The following is a 21,438-nucleotide window of genomic DNA, read 5'->3' as shown; positions in this document are numbered from 1 at the left end:
GTCCTGCCTGGTTTAATTCCTGGGTTGGAAAGATCCGCTGGAGAAGGGATAGCCTACCCACTCCAGTATTCTCGGGCTTCCCTTGTGGCCCAGCTGGTGAAGAATCTGCCTGCAATACGGGAGCCCTGGGTTCGATCCCTGGGTTGGGAAGATCCCCTGGAGAAGGGAAAGGCTACCCACTCCAGTATTCTGGCCTGGAGAATTTTATGGACTGTATAGACCATGGCATCGCAGAGAGTCGGACACAACTGAGTGACTTTGATTCATCTGCATTTGCGTAGTTCAGTATAGCCGAATGTGCAGATCTAGGACAGCGAGGCCTGGACGGCTGCTAACTCGTTCTCTCACATTTGTTTCCAGTATTTGTCACCAGAGTAGATCCTTAACTCCTAAGGAAGAACTGATGTGCCATAAGCATTCAACAGAAGTCCTTTCATAGTATTCGAATGTCAGGGCTGACAGCAAACCATTTCAGTGGAAACTCAGGCCTGTAAGCTCATGGGGGATACATACTCCTTGACCTGACAGTGCCTGCTGAAGGGGTTACCCACATCTTAATAACAGCAGCTTCTTCAGTAGAGACAGGGATTTGATCTTGAAGAAATCGAGGATATGTCATTCAGCTGTTAAAAAGAAGGAATTTTCTATTTCTAGACTAGAATGAATGAGGCAAAGACACTGGGCAACCCCTTTTCTAGCTTCTCATATCTTTAATAAAAATTAACACTAATTTATCCTTTTTGTCTATAATTAAATAGTTAAGTGATAAAAGATACACATTCTATTCTTATTAAAATAACTGTAAGTTGGGGCTTCCCTGGTGGTCAACTAAGACTCCACGCTCCCAAAGCAGGGGGCCTGGGTTTGATCCCTGGTCAGGGAACTAGATCCCACATGCTGCAGCTAAGAGTTCGCATGCCACGGCTAAAAGATCCTGTGTGCCCCAACTAAGCCCTGGCACAGTCAGATAAATAAATGAATAAACTATTTTAAAAATAACTGTAAGCTGGAGAAAAGCTAGAATTTTCATGGTGATAGTTCCTGTAACATGGTGTTACACAATACTGAAGAAAATCTCATAGCTCTGCAGTAACCTGTTGGTTGTTTCCTTGTATTGATAATTGTGGAAGTGCTGTCTGACTTAGTTTGAGCCAATGTTAAGGATGTGCAATCTGAAAATTCAGTGCATTTCCTGGGGAGGAGGGGATCTGTTCCTTTTACTGGGGGCTTCCTGACAGGGCAGAGGACCTCACCCTGTCAGCTGTGTAGCAGATTCAGGCAGTTAATATTTGGAGTAGATAATTTCCAAGGTCCTTAAAAACCTCAAGTAATATAAGACACAGCCAAAATAACTTAAGGCAAAATACAACAAAACAGGAGAAGAAATGCTGAAGGCAAAAAAAAAAAAAAAGATAATAAAAGTTAATTAGGAAATTAAAAAATCTGGTGAGTAAAGGCACATTAATAATTCTTGTAATTAATGTATTTTTTAACAGACTACTATTATTTTATTCCTTTCTTTCTGGAAAATGAAAAATCCATTAGTTTTTTTTCTTTTGCTTTTACCCAGAAATTAAAGGTTGGTAAGTGGTAATTAGCACGGCTCCTGTCAAAGCCAATTGCCTAATGGGGACCGACATTTGACTTGAGTCGAAAGAATGGAATATGGCTAATGTAGAGTTCATTAGTCCCAGCTGCTTTCTTTGACAGTCTTTCCTCCTAACATCGGCTGTGCCCTGCTCCCTCTCTCTCTCCGATTTTTAGACTTTTGCTCTGCTGCTATGTTCTATTCTAGAAGGCCTGGAAGCACAGTGGTGTAGGGGAGGTAAGCGGTACTTGGGGCAAAATAACTTTTGACTCTACATCTGGTCTAGGGTTTGCCAAGGTCTCTGTTCCCACCCACCTCTCTCTGGCCCTGGGGAGATGAAAGGAACCATTCCCTCTATATCGCTGTGCTGGTACTGTGCTCTTCCTCACACTTGTTCAGTAGCTGTCTTGTCTGACTCCTTGCGACCCCATGGACTGCAGCACGCCAGGCTTCCCTGTCCTTCACCATCTCCCAGAGCTTGGTCAAACTCATGTCCATTGAGTCGGTGATATCCTCCAACTTCCTTCATTTAATTTAACCCCTTCCACCTTGGGGCCTTAGGCTAACCTTTCATTTTTGGAAACTACTGTCCCATAAGGTTAGACTCCATATGGGTCTGTCTCGTTCCAAAGGCCAAAGTACTTTTTCTATTCTATGCAGCTGAGATGCTCAGTAGGTTTGTTTCTAATACAGAAGACCAATACCAACACCCCGCCCATCAACTAAAGCTCTACTGTGTATTTGGTGAAAATAATTGAAGAAAACATTTTTCAATCAGTAGGGCAGAGATGGAGATGCTGATATAATTGGTGAATAGAGATAACTGCTGATACAATAGTTAAATAGAGATGCTGTTCTATTATTTCTGGAACCCAGGCTTCCTTTGCTACTGTGCTAACTATAGTGTTCACAAGGCGAATTTATTTCTTTTACACTACCAACTCAAGGACTACATTTAGAAATCTTTTAGCAATCATGTTGCAAACATATTAGGTCTTTTTCATTTGGAGCTGAATTCAACTTATTATTTTGGTATTAACAAAATAATAGGGAAGGACAGGGACGTCTGGTGTGCTGCAGTCCATGGGGTCACAAAGAGTCAGACACGACTGAGTGACTGAACTACAAATTAACAAAACCAGTGATCTGGATGTAGAGTAGAAGAGTATGTAGACTTAAGAGAAAATACAAGTAAGTGGAAAGAACACCAGGATTGCAACCGGAAGACCTAGGAATTCCTGGTGGTTCAGTAGTTAGGACTCTGTGCTTTCACTGCCAAGGGCCCAGGTTCAATCCCTGGCTGGGAAACTAAGATCCCACAAGCTGGGTGGTATGGTAAAAAAAAATAAAACCCCAAACCAAAATAAAGCCAAAAGACCTGCCTTTGAACCCTGGCCCTCCAATTAGCCTTGTGACATGAGGCAAGTCACTGATCCTTCTTGAGCATGACTTTGCTCATGTACAAAATGAGAGTTGGAAAAGAAAAACAAAAACAAAATGAGAGTTGGCACACCACACCCTCTTTAGCTCACTCAGTTTTGAGGCTCCAGTGTAGTAGGTGCTGGCACAGAGCTGACTGCAAACTGTCATAAAAATCCTCAACTGACATTACTGCCCCTCCAGGGGCATTTTGAGAACTTGGGGGCTCTTGTCAACTGTCTCAGTACCTGGAGGCTGCTACTGACACCGAATGGGTGGGGTGGGAGGTAGGCTGCTAGTCTTCCTGCAAAGCACAGGACAGTTCAACATAGTGAATCATCCCACATCCCACGTGTCTTCCCTCCCACCCTCACCACATGACTTTTACGTCATGCTGGCTGTTCACAGGAATGAAAACCCATTCCAAATCAGCCCCAAAACTAATTCTGTTTTATATACAAAGTATTTTTTCCAGTTTTAACATTCCCTGGCTTTGTCAAGAATGCAGCCACCTTGTAAATCAAAGACAGATGTGTTATACTGCCCAGAATGTCCCTGTTCTGGGAACTCCCATTATGAAGGGCGATGCTGCTTGTGGAATTTGAGTCACCAATCACTATGTACCACACGTGGTTGCTTCTAACAAACTCAAGGTAATTCAATTATAAGGATACGCACCTGAGAGCTTCCTTTGCCTTTTGATGGTCATCTACAAAAAAGGGCATACTGAGATGGATACAGACCATCTTATTGAAAATTATTTTTCTTTGTTTCCATTTGGGGGTATTGTGTTGATGAAGGTATACATGTAGGTAGGTTATCGGCTCTGGCTTTCATTTAAGGATAATTAAGAAGGCATTATAAAATATGCCATTAAAAAAGAAAAGATTGGGGCAAGTGAGAACCAATGGCATAAGGCATTAGTAGGAGTATGCTGAGTAGACCTGAGCCGTCCTTGAGGAAGGTCATAGGAGAAGCAAATAGCTCTTTTTGTTCTGTTTGTTTTTTGCATCTCTGCCTCACCTTAGGACTTATTGTTACATTTCTTTATTTAATAATTAGCCAATGTAATCTTAATACCATTCCGTTTTCCTCTAAGTATGCTTAAAAAGTAAGTCAAATAAGTCAATAACTAATTATCTTTTTCCCCTGCAAGAGAAATTGCATTGTAGATTACAAACCTCAAAAAACAAGTTAGTTCAGAAACAAGAGGAATATAAACCAGAAATCTCTGTTCTGCACCCAGAGAGACCTGGAGTCGTATCTCACAGAGATCGATTTAATGACCTTTTTATACCCCCTGCTGATAAAACATATTAGAAAACTGAAAAGTTTCACAGTGGTAATGGATATAATTCCACAATACTGAATTAGATATTAGAAATGGTGAATTAGACTCTCTGTATGTCCCTATGGTCTACAAATTTAATATGTGCCTTTAAACAAACAAACAAAAATCATTAACTTGAGAAACAAGTTTGTGGCCATAATCAACACTGATGCGCCACCTTCTCTACCATTACTTGTGTTTAAAATGCTGCAGTTCCATCTTTAGAATGAGAATTGTGCATCTGGGCTTCGTGATGGTCCAGTGGTTAAGAATCTGCCTTCCAATGCCAGGGGTTCAGGTTTGATCACTGGTCGGGGAGCTAAGATCCAACATGCTTCGGGGCCAAAACACCAAAACATAAAACACAGGCAGTGTTGGAACAAATTCAATAAAGACTTTCAAAATGGTCCACATCAAAAAAAAAAAAGGAAAAGAATAGTAGGTCCATCATGTAAGAATCGAATCACCAGTCTATGTCCGATGCAGGATACAGCATGCTTGGGGCTGGTGCACGGGGATGACCCAGAGGGATGTTGTGGGAAGGGAGGTGGGAGGGGGGGTTCATGTTTGGGATCGCATGTACACCAGTGGTGGATTCATGTCAATGTATGGCAAAAGCAATACAAGTATTATAAAGTAAAATAAAGTAAAAATAAAAAGTTAAAAAAAAAAAGAATAGTAGGTCCATTGCTATGATGGTTGCATAGATTATATCATGAAAGAGATATACCATTTGTCTGATGTAGAAGGAAAAGAAAAAAAAAAAGAATAGTTGGTCTGACACATGACAGCTTCTTTTCCATGCCCTTCACAACTACTATTACACAGAGAACATACGAACTTGCAATTAGAGGAGCTGGTGCAGCCTTACGGGTCAATATGTAAAGAAAGCTGGAATGGCTTTTCTGAAGAAGACCCGAAGCCTGTCTTCCAGTCTGTTCCAGGAGAACATTCTGAAAGGCAGGGGGCGGAGGAGTATGTAAGTAGCTGTAAGGATCAGGCTAAAGGTATTAACTGACACTGACACAAAACCCAAGGTTTTCTTTGGCATGTTGCTGGCCACCAGCTACATGGGGTCTCGTCTGGTTCGTTTGGGGTTCTCCACGTCTCCAGGCAGTGAACTCATCCTTGCTGAAATGCTCCTCAGAGAACGCAAGCTCTGCACCTGCTGGAGGCGTAGGCTAAGTTCCTGATTACAGGCCTGTTGAACGGCTTCAGTCTTCTTTATGTCCCAGTTCAAAGCAACAGCCAGTGCTTTAGGGTCCTCCTTGGCAACCAACTGCGGTGAGAAGAAGAACCATTGAGAACTAGCCCCTCTGCTGCTCTTGCGATTTCCTTTAGGGGAGGTGAGAATTGGCAGTATCAGTCTCTAGCTTTATGCTGAGATGCCAGGTTTCCTTCCTATTAAGCTGTCACAGGCCTCTGCTCACCGTACAACAGGAAAGGACCTCTAGAGAGTCGTTTACTTGAAGCATAAAGTCCTCCGCTCACAGGAAATTTAGCCAAGTGCAATTCAATACAGCCTCTTCCCCTTCTAGCTACACTGAGGTAGTGCTGGGGACAGGGACAAGGAGGAGCACCCACTCATGGGTTCCCTTCCAGTTCCCTGGTCTGAGAGTCAGTACAAGACGACTCTGTTGCACAGGTCCTTCCGAGGAATATTTCATGTACCTCTGGCCTGTGGATCTTTTTCAACCACTGGCAGATGCATCTCAGAAGCCTGAGTCCTGTAACTCCTCCCTGTCGAACTCAGACATTTCATTACCTACTCCGGACCAGAGAACAAGACTGGATGATCTGAGAGAGTGCACCTATTTTGTTTAAGATTTAGATTATGTGAGACATTTGCAAACGCTTTGCATGTAGTGGTTTAGTTGCTAAGTCGTGTCCAACTCTTGGGACCCCATGGACAGGGAAGCCTGACAGGCTACAGTCCATGTAGTTCTACAGGCAAGAATACTGGAGTGGGTTGCCATTCCTTCTTCCCAACCCAGGAATCAAACCCGAGTCTCCTGCATTGTAGGTGGATTCTTTACTAACTGAGCTACAAGGGAAGCTTTGCATGTAATATTAGGCAAATTGGCAGCTATGATGCAGGGTCTGCAGAGGTGAAAAAACCCTGATACAAGTGTCTCCCTGCAAAGGTCAGGGTCCCTGGTGCTCGCCCACCTCCAGATCCTGACTAGACAAACTCAGCTCTGGGGCAGGTTTCTCCTTTAGCGCCAAGAGGATCTGGCTCGCAGGCGTAACTTTGGAGGAGCTCTCTCTAATGCCTGCGTCAACAGCATCCCTCTCGTCCCCAAGGTCAGCTCTGGACTCTGCAAAGCAGATGTGAGATAGAGAACACATCAGCATGCCATGCGCACACACAGTCACCCCAACAACCAGCCAGAGCAATCAGGCGGGCAGATAGCAGCCTGCCATCTTAGAATACCCACAGCTGTGGCATCACTCTTCTTGAGCATACGGGAAGCATCCGGCTGTCTCTCAAGGAGAGGCTCCCCCCAAGATCTCAGCACAATGCCTACCTTGCTGCTTTGACAAGATGCCACCTTCCTTCTCCAAAGCCCGAAGGTAAAGTTCCAGGAGCTGCCTGGACTGACGGGCTTCCTCTCTCTGGTCAAGCACCTGCTGGAGGGTGTTCTGGAGCCCCTGGACTGCCACATGACTTTGGCCGAGTTCCTCAGCCAGCTCCGAACACGGGACATCAATGAGCATCTGACAAACAAATACTGGCTTTAAGACATCTGAAAGTACATTCTGAACATGATGTTACGTCTCTCAAATGCATCAATTTCAAAGACACATTTCATCTGGTTCCCAAAGTTGCGCAATATGGCTGCCTGAGAGTGAGAAGTGATGTGTTGTGTTGCACTAAGTCTCTTCAGTTGTGTTGGGCTCTTTGCGACCTCATGGACTGTAGTCTGCCAGGCTCCTCTGTCCATGGGACTCTCCAGGCAAGAATCCTCTTGCAGGGGGTCCTCCTGGCTGAGGGACTGAACTGCACCTCTTAAGTCTCCTGCACTGGCAGGCAAGTTCTTTACTACTAGTGCCACCTCGGGAAGCCCGAGAGTCAGGAGAGAGGCATGCAACTTTTTCAGTTTCCCTCTGGTGAAAGAATTAGGAAAATGTTGCCTTTAGTACCTTATTAAAAACAAAACAGGATATCCCTGGTGGATGTCCCTGGTGGTCTAGAGGTTAAAACTCTGCACTCCTACTACAGGAGGCTCGGATTCGATCCCTGGTTGGGGCACTAAGATCCCACCTGCTGCACTCACTATGCACCACAAGAAAACAGATGTAAGACGCTTAGGACAGAAAGTGACAAGGAGGTCTGCTGGAGTTTGTGAAAGGCTTCTTTGAGGAGCCACTTTATACGTTACCTGTAACTTTGATATTACATCCATTTTTGAACAAGTAATATTAATACACATTCATAAGGTCCAACATTCAAGAGGCACAAACTTTATGAGGGAAGAACTAGTATTACCACCATTTCACAGATGAGGAAAATGAGGCAAGAGCAGTTAATAACTTTGCAAGGATCAGTGTCAGTGCTAATCCTTAGGATCCTGTGCTCTTTCCTTCTCTCCCTTCCATTCTCACTCCCCGTGGTTCCTTTACTTGCCATTTTCCTCCTACCTGCCATGTGGCCAGCCTCTGCAAGCTCCTGTCCTAAGCTTCCCTGTGCAGAGTCTAGCTGTCAGGGCTGGGTTCACTTGTATTCCAGCATCCCTGTTCTGGTGAGGACTGTTATGCCCTTTATCCTAAGGGTATCATAATTTGCTAGTCTTTTGGGATGGGAAGGGATCTCATGACCCCTTTCTGTTTCTTAAAGAAGAAAAAACCAAAGAATAAAAAAACTCCTGCCTTTCCTTTGCCTGGCCCCAACCTTTCTATGGCAGGTACCTCTTATCCTTCTGTTTCTTTCTGTGTCCCCTCTTGGGACCTGCCAATGTTTCTCAACTAAACTTCTATGAATTTATTCTATGGACAAGCACGTGTGCAAAATGACACTGGTCTAAGTTTTTTTGCAGCACAGACTGAATAGCGAGACTGATAACAACCTGCATGTCCCCCACTGGGGGAGACTCATTAAATAAGTTATGGTGGGACTTCCCAGATGGTCCAGTGGCTAAGAGTCTGCTTTCCCAACGCAGGGGGCTTGGGTTCAATCCCTGGTCAGGGAACTAGGTCCCAAATGTTGTAATCAAGAGTTCACATGCCTCGACTAAAGATCCTGCATGTCACAACTAAGACCTGGCAAAGCAAAATAAATAAACAGAAAAATATAGGCATGAAATAGAATACTATGCAGCGATGAAAAAAAAAACCCAAGATATCCTTTGTAAAGTGATCTGGAAAACTTTCCAAAATTTTCTTTGAAACAGAAAGTGGAAAGTGTGATAAAAGTGGAAGAGGAGGACATGTATATGTAATTGTATATAAAATGGGCTTCCCAGGTGGCTCAGTGGAAAAGAATCCACCTGCCAATGTAGGAAACTTGGGTTCAGTCTCTGGGTTGGGAAGATCCCCTGGGGTAGGAAATGGCAAACCACTCTAGTATTCTTGCCTGATAAATTCCATGGACAGAGGAGCCTGGGGTTACAAACAGTTGGTCACGACTGAGCGACAGCATTTATGAACTATCTCTGGGATGGGAAACTGACAGGCCGGTTGTCTCCAGGAAGGAAAGCTGGGTGGCTGGGGACAGAAGTCAGACTTTTTCTGTATATCTGTTTTTTCCAAACAGCTTTATTGAGATATAGTTCACACACCACACAATTCACTGATTGAAGCATATAAATAAGAGGAGTTTAGTAAAATGAGTGGGCTTTTCTGTGATTGTGCAGTCACAACCACAGTCTTAGAACACAGTCACCAGCCCAGAAAAAACTGTACCCATCACCAGTTACTCTCCACTCCTACTCACAGTCGCCAGAAACCCAACCCCCAGGCAACCACTCATCTACCGTCTCTCTACAGACTTGCATATTTTGGCCATTTCATAAAAATGCTATCATGAAATCTGTGGCCTTTCATGGCTGGCTTCTTTCATTTAGCTCAGTGTTTTCAAAGTTTCTCCACGTTGTCGTCATTGTTAGGTGCTAAGTCCTGTCCAACTCTTTGCAACCCCATGGACGGTAGCTCGCCAGGCTCCTCTGTCCATGGGATTCTCCAGGTAAGAATACTGGAGTGGGTTGCCATTCCCTCCTCCAGGGGATCTTCCTGACCTAGGGATCAAATATGAGTCTCCTGCATTGCAGGCAGATTCTTTACTGTCTGAGGCACCAGGGAGGCCTAATGTATTAATACTTCATTCCTTCCTATGGCTGAATAAAATATTTCATTATTTGGATAGACAACATTTTATTTATTCATCAGCTGATGGACATTTGGATTGTTTTAATTTTTGGCTATGTCTCTTGGATTTTGAACCATGCGAATGTATTAGTATTATTTATTCAAAATAAATATACAAGATTAAAAATTAACCAAAATGTTACCTCCTTCAAGGAGACTTCCTTGATCTCCCAATCTAGAATAGCCCCCACCATCTGGGCACACTGCTGGATTTGTCCGCCTCCCTCCACCAGAATTTGAGTTTCATCAGAGCAGGGACTGTGTCTGCCTTGTTCACCACTGTGGGTGGTTAGTCGCTTCAGTCGTGTCTGACTCTCTGAGATCCCATGGACTGCAGCCCACCATGCTCCCCTGTCCATGTGGATTCTCTAGGCAAGAATACTGGAGGGGCTTGCCATGCCCTCTTCCAGGGGGTCTTCTCGACCCAGGGAATGAATCCAGGTCTCCTGCATTGGTAGGTGGGTTCTTTTCCACTGCCACCACCTGGGAAGCCCTGTAACCCTGTGCAAAGAACTATGCCACACACAGGGAAGGGGCTCAATAAATATTTTTCTGAACTATCACACACTATTTTTACCCCAATTTTACTGGAGAGGAACCATAAGCAGAGAGGGTAAGTGACTGGCTACAGTCTTTGTGATGGAGCTGAGATTTAACTCATATTCTTTAGCAGTACCTCCTTGTCCCAACCCTTGGGCCTAAATAGTCTACGTGGGGCTGTGGCATCTGTATTTTTTAAAAAAGCTCCACTCTGATGCAGAGTGAGGAGAAAAAATTTCTATTCCAAGTAAGAGAATTAGAAAAATGAAGAACCTTGGCTGTCATCTGAGAACTACTTAAAAATGAAGGAATAATGAAATTATGGTGGCAAGATGCATGGAAACTAGGACACGGAGGGCAGCAGAGGCCAGGTGAGTGTGGCTGCGGAGGAGGCTCACCTGGAGCTCCTCCTCGGACAGCAGGATGATGCTGGATAGGTCTTCCTTCAGCTGCCTGGCCACATTTTTCCACTTCAACCCTGCCCCGCTGTCTGTTTCATCTCTGTCGAAGGACTCTTGGGTAATCCAAGCGGTACCTCCATCTGATACAGGGAGAAAATGCCAGTTAAGAGTCAGATTAACCTGCAGTGCTCTTTTCACTTCCTCCCCCAACTCAGACCTCCGGGATGTCAGCACGTCCTTCCGACCGACCATTTAGAATAATTCCGATGCTGAAGGAAGCACTTTTCTCAGGGATTCATGGGAAAACCAATCCCCATCTAGGGCCTTAACTTTCCCACTTATTCTATCTTCCATTTGTTTCTGTGTGAAACTGCTCTGTATTCTTTTATAGAAAGCCACTTAAATCCAGTATACGGTCATGCATACCCAGGGTGCCACCATGCTTCCCTTTAGGTTAGTTTTTTTGTCTATTTCCGTATCCAAAAACATTCCTCCTCATCAGCATATCTCTGTGCTTGGGGATGGGTCTCTCTCTCTCTTTTTAAACTTTTTATTTTGTATTGGAGCATAGCCGATTAACAATGTTGTGACAGTTTCAGGTGGACAGCAAAAGGACTCAGCTGTACATGTATTTGTCCTCCCCCAGCTCCCAATCCAGGCCGCCACATAACACTGAGCAGAGTCCCCTGTGCTGTACAGTAGGTCCTTGTTGGCTATCCATTTTAAATACAGCAGTGTGGACATGTCCATCCCAAACTCCCTAACTGTCGGGATGAGTCTCATTCTTTTTTTTTTTTAAATTAAATTATTTGGCTGCACAGGGTTTTAGTTGCAGCATTGGGGATCTAGTTTTCTGACCAGGGATCTAACCCAGGCCCCCTGCATTAGAAGCTTGGAGTCTTAGTCACTGGATCACCAGGAAAGTTCAGGTCTCATTCTTGACTGGAGGAGCTGCAGCCACTATTTGCTGTCCCTAGGGCCTGAGTCAGAGAAGGCACTGGCACCCCACTCCAGTACTCTTGCCTGGAAAATCCCACGGACGGAGGAGCCTGGTGGGCTGCAGTCCATGGTGTCACTGAAGGTCGGACACGACTGAGTGACTTCACTTTCACTTTTCACTTCCATGCATTGGACAGGGAAATGGCAACCCACTCTAGTGTTTTTGCCTGGAGAATCCCAGGGACAGGGGAGCCTGGCGGGCTGCCATCTATGGGGTCGCACAGAGTCGGACACGACTGAAGTGGCTTAGCTTAGCCTAGCTTAGCTTAGGGCCCGAGTAAAAAGGTGGTTGGGAAAGTCATTGCTGAAGGGTGATTTCCATACTTTGGTGGCCTGGGGACTCTCCTCAAAACACTTCTTTAGCTCTTTGATCCTTGCTCATCAACATTAGTTCCCTCTGTATGGCTGGTGAGGATGATGGTAATGATAGTGACAGGGAGTATTGATTTATCTGACTGTATGCCAGATAAGATCTAAATGCTTTCTATCAGTGGCTCTTTCCTGGGAGTGATTCTGCTCACCACACACCTGTAGACATGTGACAATATCTAGAGGCATTTTGGGTTGTCACAGTTAAGGTGAGATGCTACTGGTACCTAGTGGGTAAAGGCCAGCAATGCTGCTAAGTATCCTACAATGCACAGGACAGCAACCTCCCAACAAAGAATTTCCTGGCCCAACATGTCACCAGCATTGTTGAGAAGCCCTGGCTTAATATGTACTATGTTCTCACATCCTTACAACCCAAGGAGACAGGTACAATAACTACTATCTCAATAAGGGGCTGAGAAGTTAGATAATTTGCTCAGGGTCACATGACTAGTAAATGGCAGAGCTGGGATTCGGACCAGGTAGTCTGACCCTACCTGTGGCCCAGATCTCTCTGCCCTGCTGTGTTTTAGTTGCTGTGGGTCCATGAGTCACTTGAGACCTGACCCCATCTCATTCATCTTCATCCCCTGACTCAGCGTCAATCTGGCATACAGAAGGTGCTCAGTAATGCTTGCTGCATATATGCTGAAACAGCCAGCCAAACAGCAACCAGGTGCCACGTGTAGTAAAGTAAATCACGATGGAGGGTATACTATATATACGCCCAGCATTTCTTACCTGAATTGTGTGTCCACTTCTCATTCCCAGCCAATACCACAAACTTAGTATTGGCAGGAAGACACAGGAAGTAATCATCATCATCCACTATGGTGCCATCCTCTGCTAGGACCAGGGTTATTGGTGCCAGGGACTTATCAATGGCCAGAATGTCACAAGCTGAGAGGAATAAAATATTTGGCAATTGACAAATATCCATAGGGAAACTATATCTGTCTTTGTACTCAGTATGTATGCCCCCAGAGCCTAGAAAAATCTCTGGTAGCTAATAATAACTATAATGATGACCACTAATACTAAGATAACATTTACCACGTGCCTGGTACTATACTAAGTGCTTTTCATATACACTACTTAATCTCATAAGAATCCTGTGGTAGATACTATTGTTATTCCTATTTTTACAGATGTCAAACCCAACGCTTAGAGAGGTTAAGTAACTTGCTCAAGGTCACACAGTAAGTAACTGGCATTTAAACCCACACAGTCTGGCTCTTGAAAATGTTTTTTCTCCAGCTACTCAATACCCTCATTAGGAGGAACTCAACTCTTTCCTTGGATGAACAATGAACAAAAGTCTGATTTGATTCTTTGAGAATAAACGTCTTTCGTTCATTTTCTCAGTGGTCTAAATGACTCAAATTCTATGTGTCCAGAGAAAAAGAAAAGTTTAAAAAAGAAAGAAAAATGTTTATGTTCTTGCAGTATCTTCACAGTCTTACTAACCTATAGGAAAGTGTAAAGGAAGCAGAAGACAGAAGATTGTAACAGGAACTTTTCATCTGTGTGATCAATGGGCAAGAGGTTTTGTCCAGGGCAGGTCTGTACTTGCCTAATGATGGCAATGCCTAAAATGCTAATGGGACTAGAGCATGCAGAAAAGTAGCCCAGAGACTACAAACGTCATCGAGCAATATCATCTTGCACCCAGCAAACCCTGCATAGGCCGAGCTCCAGAAACACAAGCACTTACATGGGCCTCTGTGCCAAGTGCATCCAGCCACTGCACTAAAGGGGCACTAAAACTTAAGAACCCTCACGCCAAGAAAAATTATGTAAACACTTATATGGCAAAAGCCATCTCACTGAAGCATTTAGAGTGCTTTGGCTGTTTCTGTGTCTCTGAAAGACTTCTATCAGATACCAGCTGGGCTGAGTGGCTCTGGGAGGAAGCTCTGAACCGGCAGACATACACCTTCACTACCTGCCTAGGGATGACTCACAGGTTTAACCTAAAGAACTTCTTTCGGTAAACAGTTTATTGCTACAGGCTAATAATTTGTAAGTCATTTGAATATATCATCTCCTTGGAGAGTCCCAACAATTCAGTGAAGCAGGGCTGGAAATATAGCCACTTTGCCGATGAGAAAATTGGGGATCAACAGATGGTTACCTGCAAGGTCAGGCAACTAGTAACAACGGTAGGAGGCTCAGAACTTTTGAAAGCTAGGTCACTCACAGCAGCTGTTCCTTGTCTGGACCTCTGGGACGGTGAGTAGCGGCTCCCTCTTTACCGCACAGGTACCTGCTAGAGCTGACGGTGGAAACCCGTCCCCACCTCGCCGTAGGCTCACCTGGGGGCCCCAGTACCACCTCAGGGAGCCCGAGTGGCAGGACTACACCAGGCTGGGTTCGATCCACAATCTGAGTCACCGGAGGCAAGACACCGAAGTAGAGTCTGTTTTAATTCATTTGCATATTGCTTCCCGTCTGCCTTTCCACATATGAATCTCACATAAAGTAAATTAAGTTAAAACGCTTGGCACAAACGCGGTGAAACTGATAAGTCGCTATACCCACGTGAGTCATATCTGTCCCAAGGGTCCTCCACTTCAGTTACAAGAAGCCCCAAGTCGCCTTTCTTGATCTCGGTTAGCCCCGCCGGACATCCTCACCCTGCCCTTGGCTCCCTTCAGCCCGGGCTCCAGCTCCCCAAGCCCTCGCCCCGGTCCCGTGCCTACCCTTGTTCCTCAGCTCCTTGAGGCAAGAGGCCGCCACGCCGTGCTGCTCCCGGCTTTTGTTGCGGCGCAGCAAACACTGCTTTAGAGCCCGGATCTCGCCGGGTTCCGGAGCTGCAGGGCCGCTGGCCACCTCCATCCTCTTCAGGATGGGACCAGACCGACTAGAAGTCAGGGAAACTGAGGCGCGGGAGTCCTCCCAAATTCCATCCCCCACGACATGCCGGGAAATGTAGTTCTCTCCGCAGCAAATCACGCGTGAGACCAAGGCACGCCGGGAGATGGAGTTCTAGGTGCTCCTAATCATCTGAGGCTTGCGGGGGCATGCCGGGAGCTGTAGTCTGTGGGTTCAAAGCCGACTTCGGTCGCGCAATTCAGTCCGGGAGGTGTTTTTGTTTTCCTACCTTATATTAAGGAGTTGCATTTGCCCGTTCAAAATGAGGTCAGTAGGGGTTAATTTTGCAGTATGATGGACACGCGTGTATATTTCCTTGAACTCTTTCCTCCAGTATGTTGTTTAGTTGCTAAGTCGTGTGCCACTCTTTTGGGAACCCCTGGACTGTGGCCCTCCAGGCTCCTCTGTCCATGGGATTTCCCAGGCAAGAATACTGGAGTGAGTTGCCATTTCCTTTCCCAGGGGATCTTCCCCCACCCAGAGATCGAACTAGGGTCTCCTGCATTGCAGACGGATTCTTTACCGCTGAGCCACCGGGGTCTCAAAGAGACACGACTGAGCGAATGAACTGAACTAAGCCGACTGGGAAGCCTCTTTTGCATATATAGATGCATGATATTAATACTTAAAACAGCGTCATTTTACTTTGTACTGTTTGTTTTTCCTTTCCAACCTGAAAAGATCTATAAAATGTCCCAAACTTCACGCTGATCTGAAGGAAATCAGTTTTAAAAATTGACGAGTGTAGTTTTCAATCTTGCTGAAGAGCTAACAGAGAAGCATAAAATACTCCCACATTTCCAGGCATTCAATTCTCTGCTTCAGATCTGTAAACTGGGTTGGGACCTCGGAATAAAATGCTTAAATATTAGGTTAAACATTATAATCTCAAATCAGAGAGAAAAGGGGAAATCTCATCACTGTTGAGATTGTCCAGATGCTGCTTGACAACATATTTGTCTCAATACTGCTACTTAGGGAAAAGTCTGTGTTTTTCACCCCTGAAAAACCAACACTTAAGATTAAAATAATACAAAAAGTTTCCTGGCTTAAAAGGGGGGCATTTTATATAAACGCAGAATAATTTGTTATTCCTGTTATTCCTGGCCTGCTGCAGTCCATGGGGTCGCAAAGAATCGGACACAACTGAGCGACTGAACTGAACTGAAGGAATAATTATCAGACTGTATTAATTCAGGGTCAATCCCTTTCATATTTTATTAAAGGAAATCAGATTTATCTCATAAGAAAAATACATTTAAAACAGTGTTTGGTAGGAAGAATTGTTAACTGAGGCAATGCTTTTGAATATGCCATCACTGATCAAACACAACTGTGATATGAACTGACATATTTCTAATGTATACAGCTCTTTCGTGTGTGTAATGTCACAACTGGCTTAAAGTCGAACAACTCAACCACTATAAAGTAATAAAGGTTCGTAGAAGCCTTCAGTTCAGTTCAGTCGCTCAGTCGTTTCCGACTCTTTGCGACCCCATGAATCCTTACCTCTCCCAAAAGCGCTCGCCTTCTGAGTTCTTCTAATAGACCTGCAGACAGTTATCAGACTCCTATCTCTCTCCAAGATGTTTTAATTATGTGAGTGTGTGTGTGTGGGTGTATTTGGCTTGGACTTGACAGGAGTTGTATCTTATTTCTCGCACCTACCAAGCAGCCAATAGTAAGCACTCAACAAATGGTACTGAACCAAATCATCAATTGATTAATTAATTTCCAAGTCTCTTCACATTGATTAATTAACTACTTAGCGTGTCCCTACATGGGCTGCCGTCTATGGAGTCGCAGAGTCGGACACGACTGAAGCGACTTAGCAGCAGCACATGTTCCCATGGGCAGAGATTTAATTCAGTAAGTATAATACACATATAAGAATGCAAAAAGGATAGACTTCGGTTTTGCGGTAAAGGAGAGACCAAATGAAAACAGCGCATGTTGACCTGTGGTGGGAGTTCCCCTCTTTTCCCACAGTGACCTGCCCCAACACCCATCGACAGCTCAGTTCCGGCTTCTTTAGTCTGGGCAGAGAGCGAGAGCGAGGGCGCTTGGGAGAAGCCTCGCCCAACGGCGATAGATTAGTCAGGCCTTAGAAAGATGGCGTCCTCGGAGCAGGCTGAACAGCCGAGCCAGGTAAGGGGAGTGGGGTTGCCCAGTAGTGGTGGCGGGGACCCCCGCTGGAGTGGGGGGGGTGGCTTGGCGGGTGGCTGGGAGCCCGGTGGGGACCCTGAGCCTCGGAAGCAGGCGCCCGCGACCTCTAGCCACCTCCGGGGTCCCGCCCCTCGCCAGGTCCTTGCCGCCCGGCCCCTCCCCCGATGACCCCTCTTTGACCACATTCCCGAGCCGGGGCTTAGAGGCGCCCGCGGCCCCGCCTTCCCGCCTGCCGGTCCCTGGGGTCCCACTTGTGCTTGGCTGGAGCGGTGGCGGGACCCTTAAGAAATCCCCCAGCCTTGAGCTGCGAGGGCTCCTGCTTGAGAGGGGTGAGAGGCTGTATCGTTCCCGGCCCTTCCGTCCCGGGAGGGGCCTGACTCCCTCAAGGTTCCCACTTCCCCGCAGCCTCAGCCTCCCGGGCCACCCTGCTGCCAGCCTCTTCGTTTTCAGTCACCTTTGCGCTTCCCCTGCTAAGTTGGAGGGTGGGAAATATACTTGGACTCTCAGTGCGTTGGTAGGAAGGGGACTCATTGTAAACAACAGACATCGCCGAGCTAATGGCTGGTAATCTGTCCTTGCTGCCCAATTTGGTTTTCTCAGCCAAAGACTCTAGCCTTTCAATCACAGATGCAGCCAAATCCCACTCCAGTTCGGGGACCTTGAAGACCAGTGCTCACTCCTGTTAGGAAGCAGTGGATGATAAGGCTTCTGAAGGCGTTTGTAGTCCAAAGGTGGGGTGGACTAGGGGTAAGCGGTACTTTACAATTACTGAGTGTGTGCTATCATGCCGAGGACAAATTACGCTTATTATCTCGTTTAATGCTCATTACAATCTTTATGAAGTACAGGCTGTTAAGCGCCATTTTGCAGGGTCTGTAACGAGCCTGATAAGCCTGGATTTGTGTGTGACTCCACTAGTTAGTCCTCCATGTGTAAGTTTAGTTAGGATTGGACGGAGGAGGAAGAAAATGGTGTCAACCTGGACTCATCGTTCATTTCTCACCTCCTTGAAACACCTGTGGACTTTTCAGCCGCCTATTGGTATTTCACTTCCTTCCTTGGCAGAAGAATACCACTTAGTGTTTCTTATTACTCTTTCATTCTTTATGATAAGTCTGTTACAGGAATTGCACTTAGAGGAGTAGCGTGTTCCCCAGACCAGCTTCCGCTAGCGAAGCGAATGATTCAGAGAGATGTCTGCATTGTAAAACATGAGAAATAAAGAGGGCTGCTTTGGTCTTCTCACTGTCGAAAATTCTGGAGTGTGGGGAGTGTCCTGAGTTGGAGGGGGCGAGACTCTTCATTCTTACCTTAACCCACTTAGCTTGCTGAAATACCGAGGCTCCTCAGAATCTGGGCTTCTCTGAACTGTTATATATTAGGAATGCCTGTAGGCTGGGATTAAAGGATGCCAGAACGTGTACTTTTCCTGTAACTGAAGGTTACTAGAATTTTTGCCACTGGGAGGCTTTTTAGCCCCCAAAGTGTCCTTTGGTTCTAGAAATTGTCTTCTCTGTGCACATGGATGGGATTGAAAGTCCTGAAGGGGGCTTGGCTGGCCTCTGTTTGGTTTTCAACTCTGCTTCTCCTTTGCCCTCTTTTCCAAAGCTGATAGAGATGGGATTGCATCAGAAAATGCTGGCAGACTGGGGCAAAACTTGAATGTTTCACACCAGATTCTGTCACTGTCTGACAATAAGCTGCAAACGCATGCATTTTAAGTGAACCAGCTCTCTTCAGCAGTTGCTTTGCATTTCGTTTTCTAGTCCTGCTCTGTGGTTTCCCCATTTCTCCAGTAAAACACAGTGGAACTGAGAGAACTGTTTGTATATTCCCCCAAGCCTGGTTTGGGTGTGAGAAGAACGCATCACACCTGTGGGACTGAGCCAGCATTCTGTCTCTTGTAGAAACTTTGTTCGGTTTGTGGCATCAGTCTTTTGTTTTGAAAGATTGAGGGTAGATAACCAATACTTCCTTTGAAAGGCGGTATAAAGCAGTGGTTAAAAGTATGGACTCTGAAGCCATCCCCACTGCTCTAGAATCCTAGCCCCACTATTTACCAACTGTGTTGGTCTTGGACAAGTCAATTCTTTGGCCTTAGTTTCCCCATCTGTAAAATAGAAATAATACTAGTGCCTATCTCATAGCACTGGTCTGAGGATTAAATGAATTAACTTGTTTTAGAACAGTGCCTGACATAGTGTGTTATCTATTAGTATTCTATGTAGTAAACTCTGGAGTTGACACACAAGCCATCTAAGCCTTTCGTCAGTTCCTGTTGTGATGTTTTTGGGAGTATGAGTTTTCATATGTTGACCAGAAATTCACTAACGTTTTATTTGCTCTTAAGTAATCGCCTTAAAATTTAAAGGAATATCCTAACTAATGATTATCCTTGCTGTCCTTTGTAACTTAGATTTCACTGATATACTTGCTTTTTCATAAGGGTATAATCGTTTTAGTTTGTCTTCAAAACAGTCTGTTGGAATTGCATTTATTGCTTCATACTCTTGTTGTGTTTACTCCACATTACTCTGTTTTGCAAGGCTAATCTCTTATCAAAGTCCCTTTTAGTCTGTACATGTTCTGGCCCATAGGAACAGGAAATGTTATCCTTATTTCTGTACTTTCCCACCAGCTTTTCTGTCTTTAGTGAAGAGCAGAGGCATGGTTCAATCCAATGGTTTAATGATTGTTGAGTATTGAGAATTATTACGGAATGTAGGTTTCAAGTTTGTTCATGTTCACTGGATATAGTCAATTATGGACTGAAAAAACACAGAAGCAGGGAAGGGAGAAGAGTACAGCAAAGATATTATGGAGAGAAAGGCTTGTTTTCCTGATTGGCTTTGGTTTGAGCTCCAGCACTCACTCACTCTTGGACTTATCACTCCACCTCTCTGAGCCTCAGTTTTCTTCTCTGTAAAATGGGAGTGATAATAATTAACTTAGAAGGTTGCTTTGAGGGTTGACTGAAGTTACAGATGTTAAAAGTATGTGGTGCATTTTGAGTGCTTATGTTGTGAATGTTAATTTCCTTCTTCAGGTCTCTGCATACAGTTTTGGAAGATTACTGAACTCTTGAATAACAAGTTCAAACAAGATATTTTGTCCCTCACTCTTTATTTTGAAAAGTTTTCAACCTATTAGAAAAGTTGAAAGAATAATACAGAGAATTCCTCTAAAACTCTCATAAAAGCGAACAAGATGCATTGTTTACTTTTTGCTGAATTTGCTCTATTTAAATCTCTTTATATTTTTCTTTTCTTTGGGAAGGATTAGATAGTTACAGACATGGTATTTCATTCTAGTATACTTCACCTTGTCTCTCATAAGAGTAAGGTTATTCTCTACATAACCATAATACCACTATCACAAAGGAAGTTTGGTATTGATAAAATATTATTTATTAATACAGACCACATTCAGTGTTTCCAATAAAAAAACAAATTCAGGATCCAGTGAAGAAATAGGGAGTGCATTGATTTGCCTCTTTAGTATAATTTAGCATGATTCCCTAGCCTTTAAAATGAAAAAAACCTTTTTATTGTTGTTTAACAGACACTTATGTGTACAGCTTGGTGAATGTTCACAGAATGAACACAATCTTGCGTAACTAGTACTTGGATCAAGCAATCAAACATAACTGGGACCTCAGAAACCTCTTTGGCGTCCCTCTTGTTACTGTCCAGTCCCCAAAACGTTGCCTCTATCCTGACTTAATATCCGTATGTTAATAGCTTTTTGAGTGACTGAGTCTTTGTGGCCAAAAGCTTTACCCTGGAATTCGAATAGGTGTGTTGTGGTCAGTTTTGACAAATGTATATATACCTGTTTAACCACCACCACAGTCAAGATCAAAACAATTCCAGTATTCCCAAACATTCCCTTACTCTGCTTCCCCAGAAAATCCTAGCCTTTGGCCTCAGGAAATCTGAGCTGCTAATAGATTATATTTGTCTCTCCTAGAATTACACATGGATGTATTCATAATGTATATAATCTTTTGTGTCTCACTTCTTTTGCTCAGAATAGCATCCGTGAAATTTTATATTGTTGTACATATGGCTTAGCAGTAAAGAGTCTGCCAGCAGCGCAGGAGATGTGGGTTTGATCCCTGGGTCAGGAAGATCCCTTGAAGAAGGAAGTGGCAACCCACTCCAGTATTCTTGCCTGGGAAACCCCATGGACAGAGGATCCTCGTGGGCTTTATAGTCCATGGGGTTGTTAGAGTTGTACATGACTGAGCAACTGAACCACCACCACCACCATGTATCAGTAATTCATTACTTTTTACTGGTGTGTAGTATTCCATTGTATAGGTAAATCAACAGCACAGTTGATCTGTTCGCCACTTGGACATTTGGTGTATATTAATGGCCTGTTGT

The 21,438-nt window shown here is 44.6% G+C and overlaps 2 protein-coding genes across 3 annotated transcripts in view; one reads left to right on the top strand and one right to left on the bottom strand.

The window, feature by feature from the left end:
* DFFA (DNA fragmentation factor subunit alpha) lies at window positions 5,029-14,942 on the bottom strand. Its single transcript, XM_005690694.3, has 6 exons — window positions 14,713-14,942; window positions 12,752-12,910; window positions 10,640-10,782; window positions 6,866-7,055; window positions 6,507-6,655; window positions 5,029-5,616 (listed from the first exon to the last, which is right to left on the bottom strand). Exons 1-6 carry the CDS (start codon window positions 14,846-14,848, stop codon window positions 5,404-5,406), a joined length of 990 nt encoding a protein of 329 aa, XP_005690751.1. The 5' UTR covers window positions 14,849-14,942; the 3' UTR covers window positions 5,029-5,403.
* The window catches only part of PEX14 (peroxisomal biogenesis factor 14), a 142,037-nt gene continuing 137,503 nt past the window's right edge, over window positions 16,905-21,438 (top strand). For both annotated transcript variants that reach the window (XM_018060359.1, XM_018060358.1), the window contains exon 1: window positions 16,905-17,032. In XM_018060359.1, the coding sequence (XP_017915848.1) occupies window positions 16,997-17,032 (36 nt within the window). In that variant the 5' untranslated portion in view covers window positions 16,905-16,996. The remainder of the gene's footprint in view (window positions 17,033-21,438) is intronic.

This window comes from Capra hircus, chromosome 16 (assembly GCF_001704415.2).
Source record: "Capra hircus breed San Clemente chromosome 16, ASM170441v1, whole genome shotgun sequence".
In the NCBI taxonomy this organism is placed as follows: Eukaryota; Metazoa; Chordata; class Mammalia; order Artiodactyla; family Bovidae; genus Capra; species Capra hircus.
This window is presented reverse-complemented; position numbering and strand designations above follow the sequence as displayed.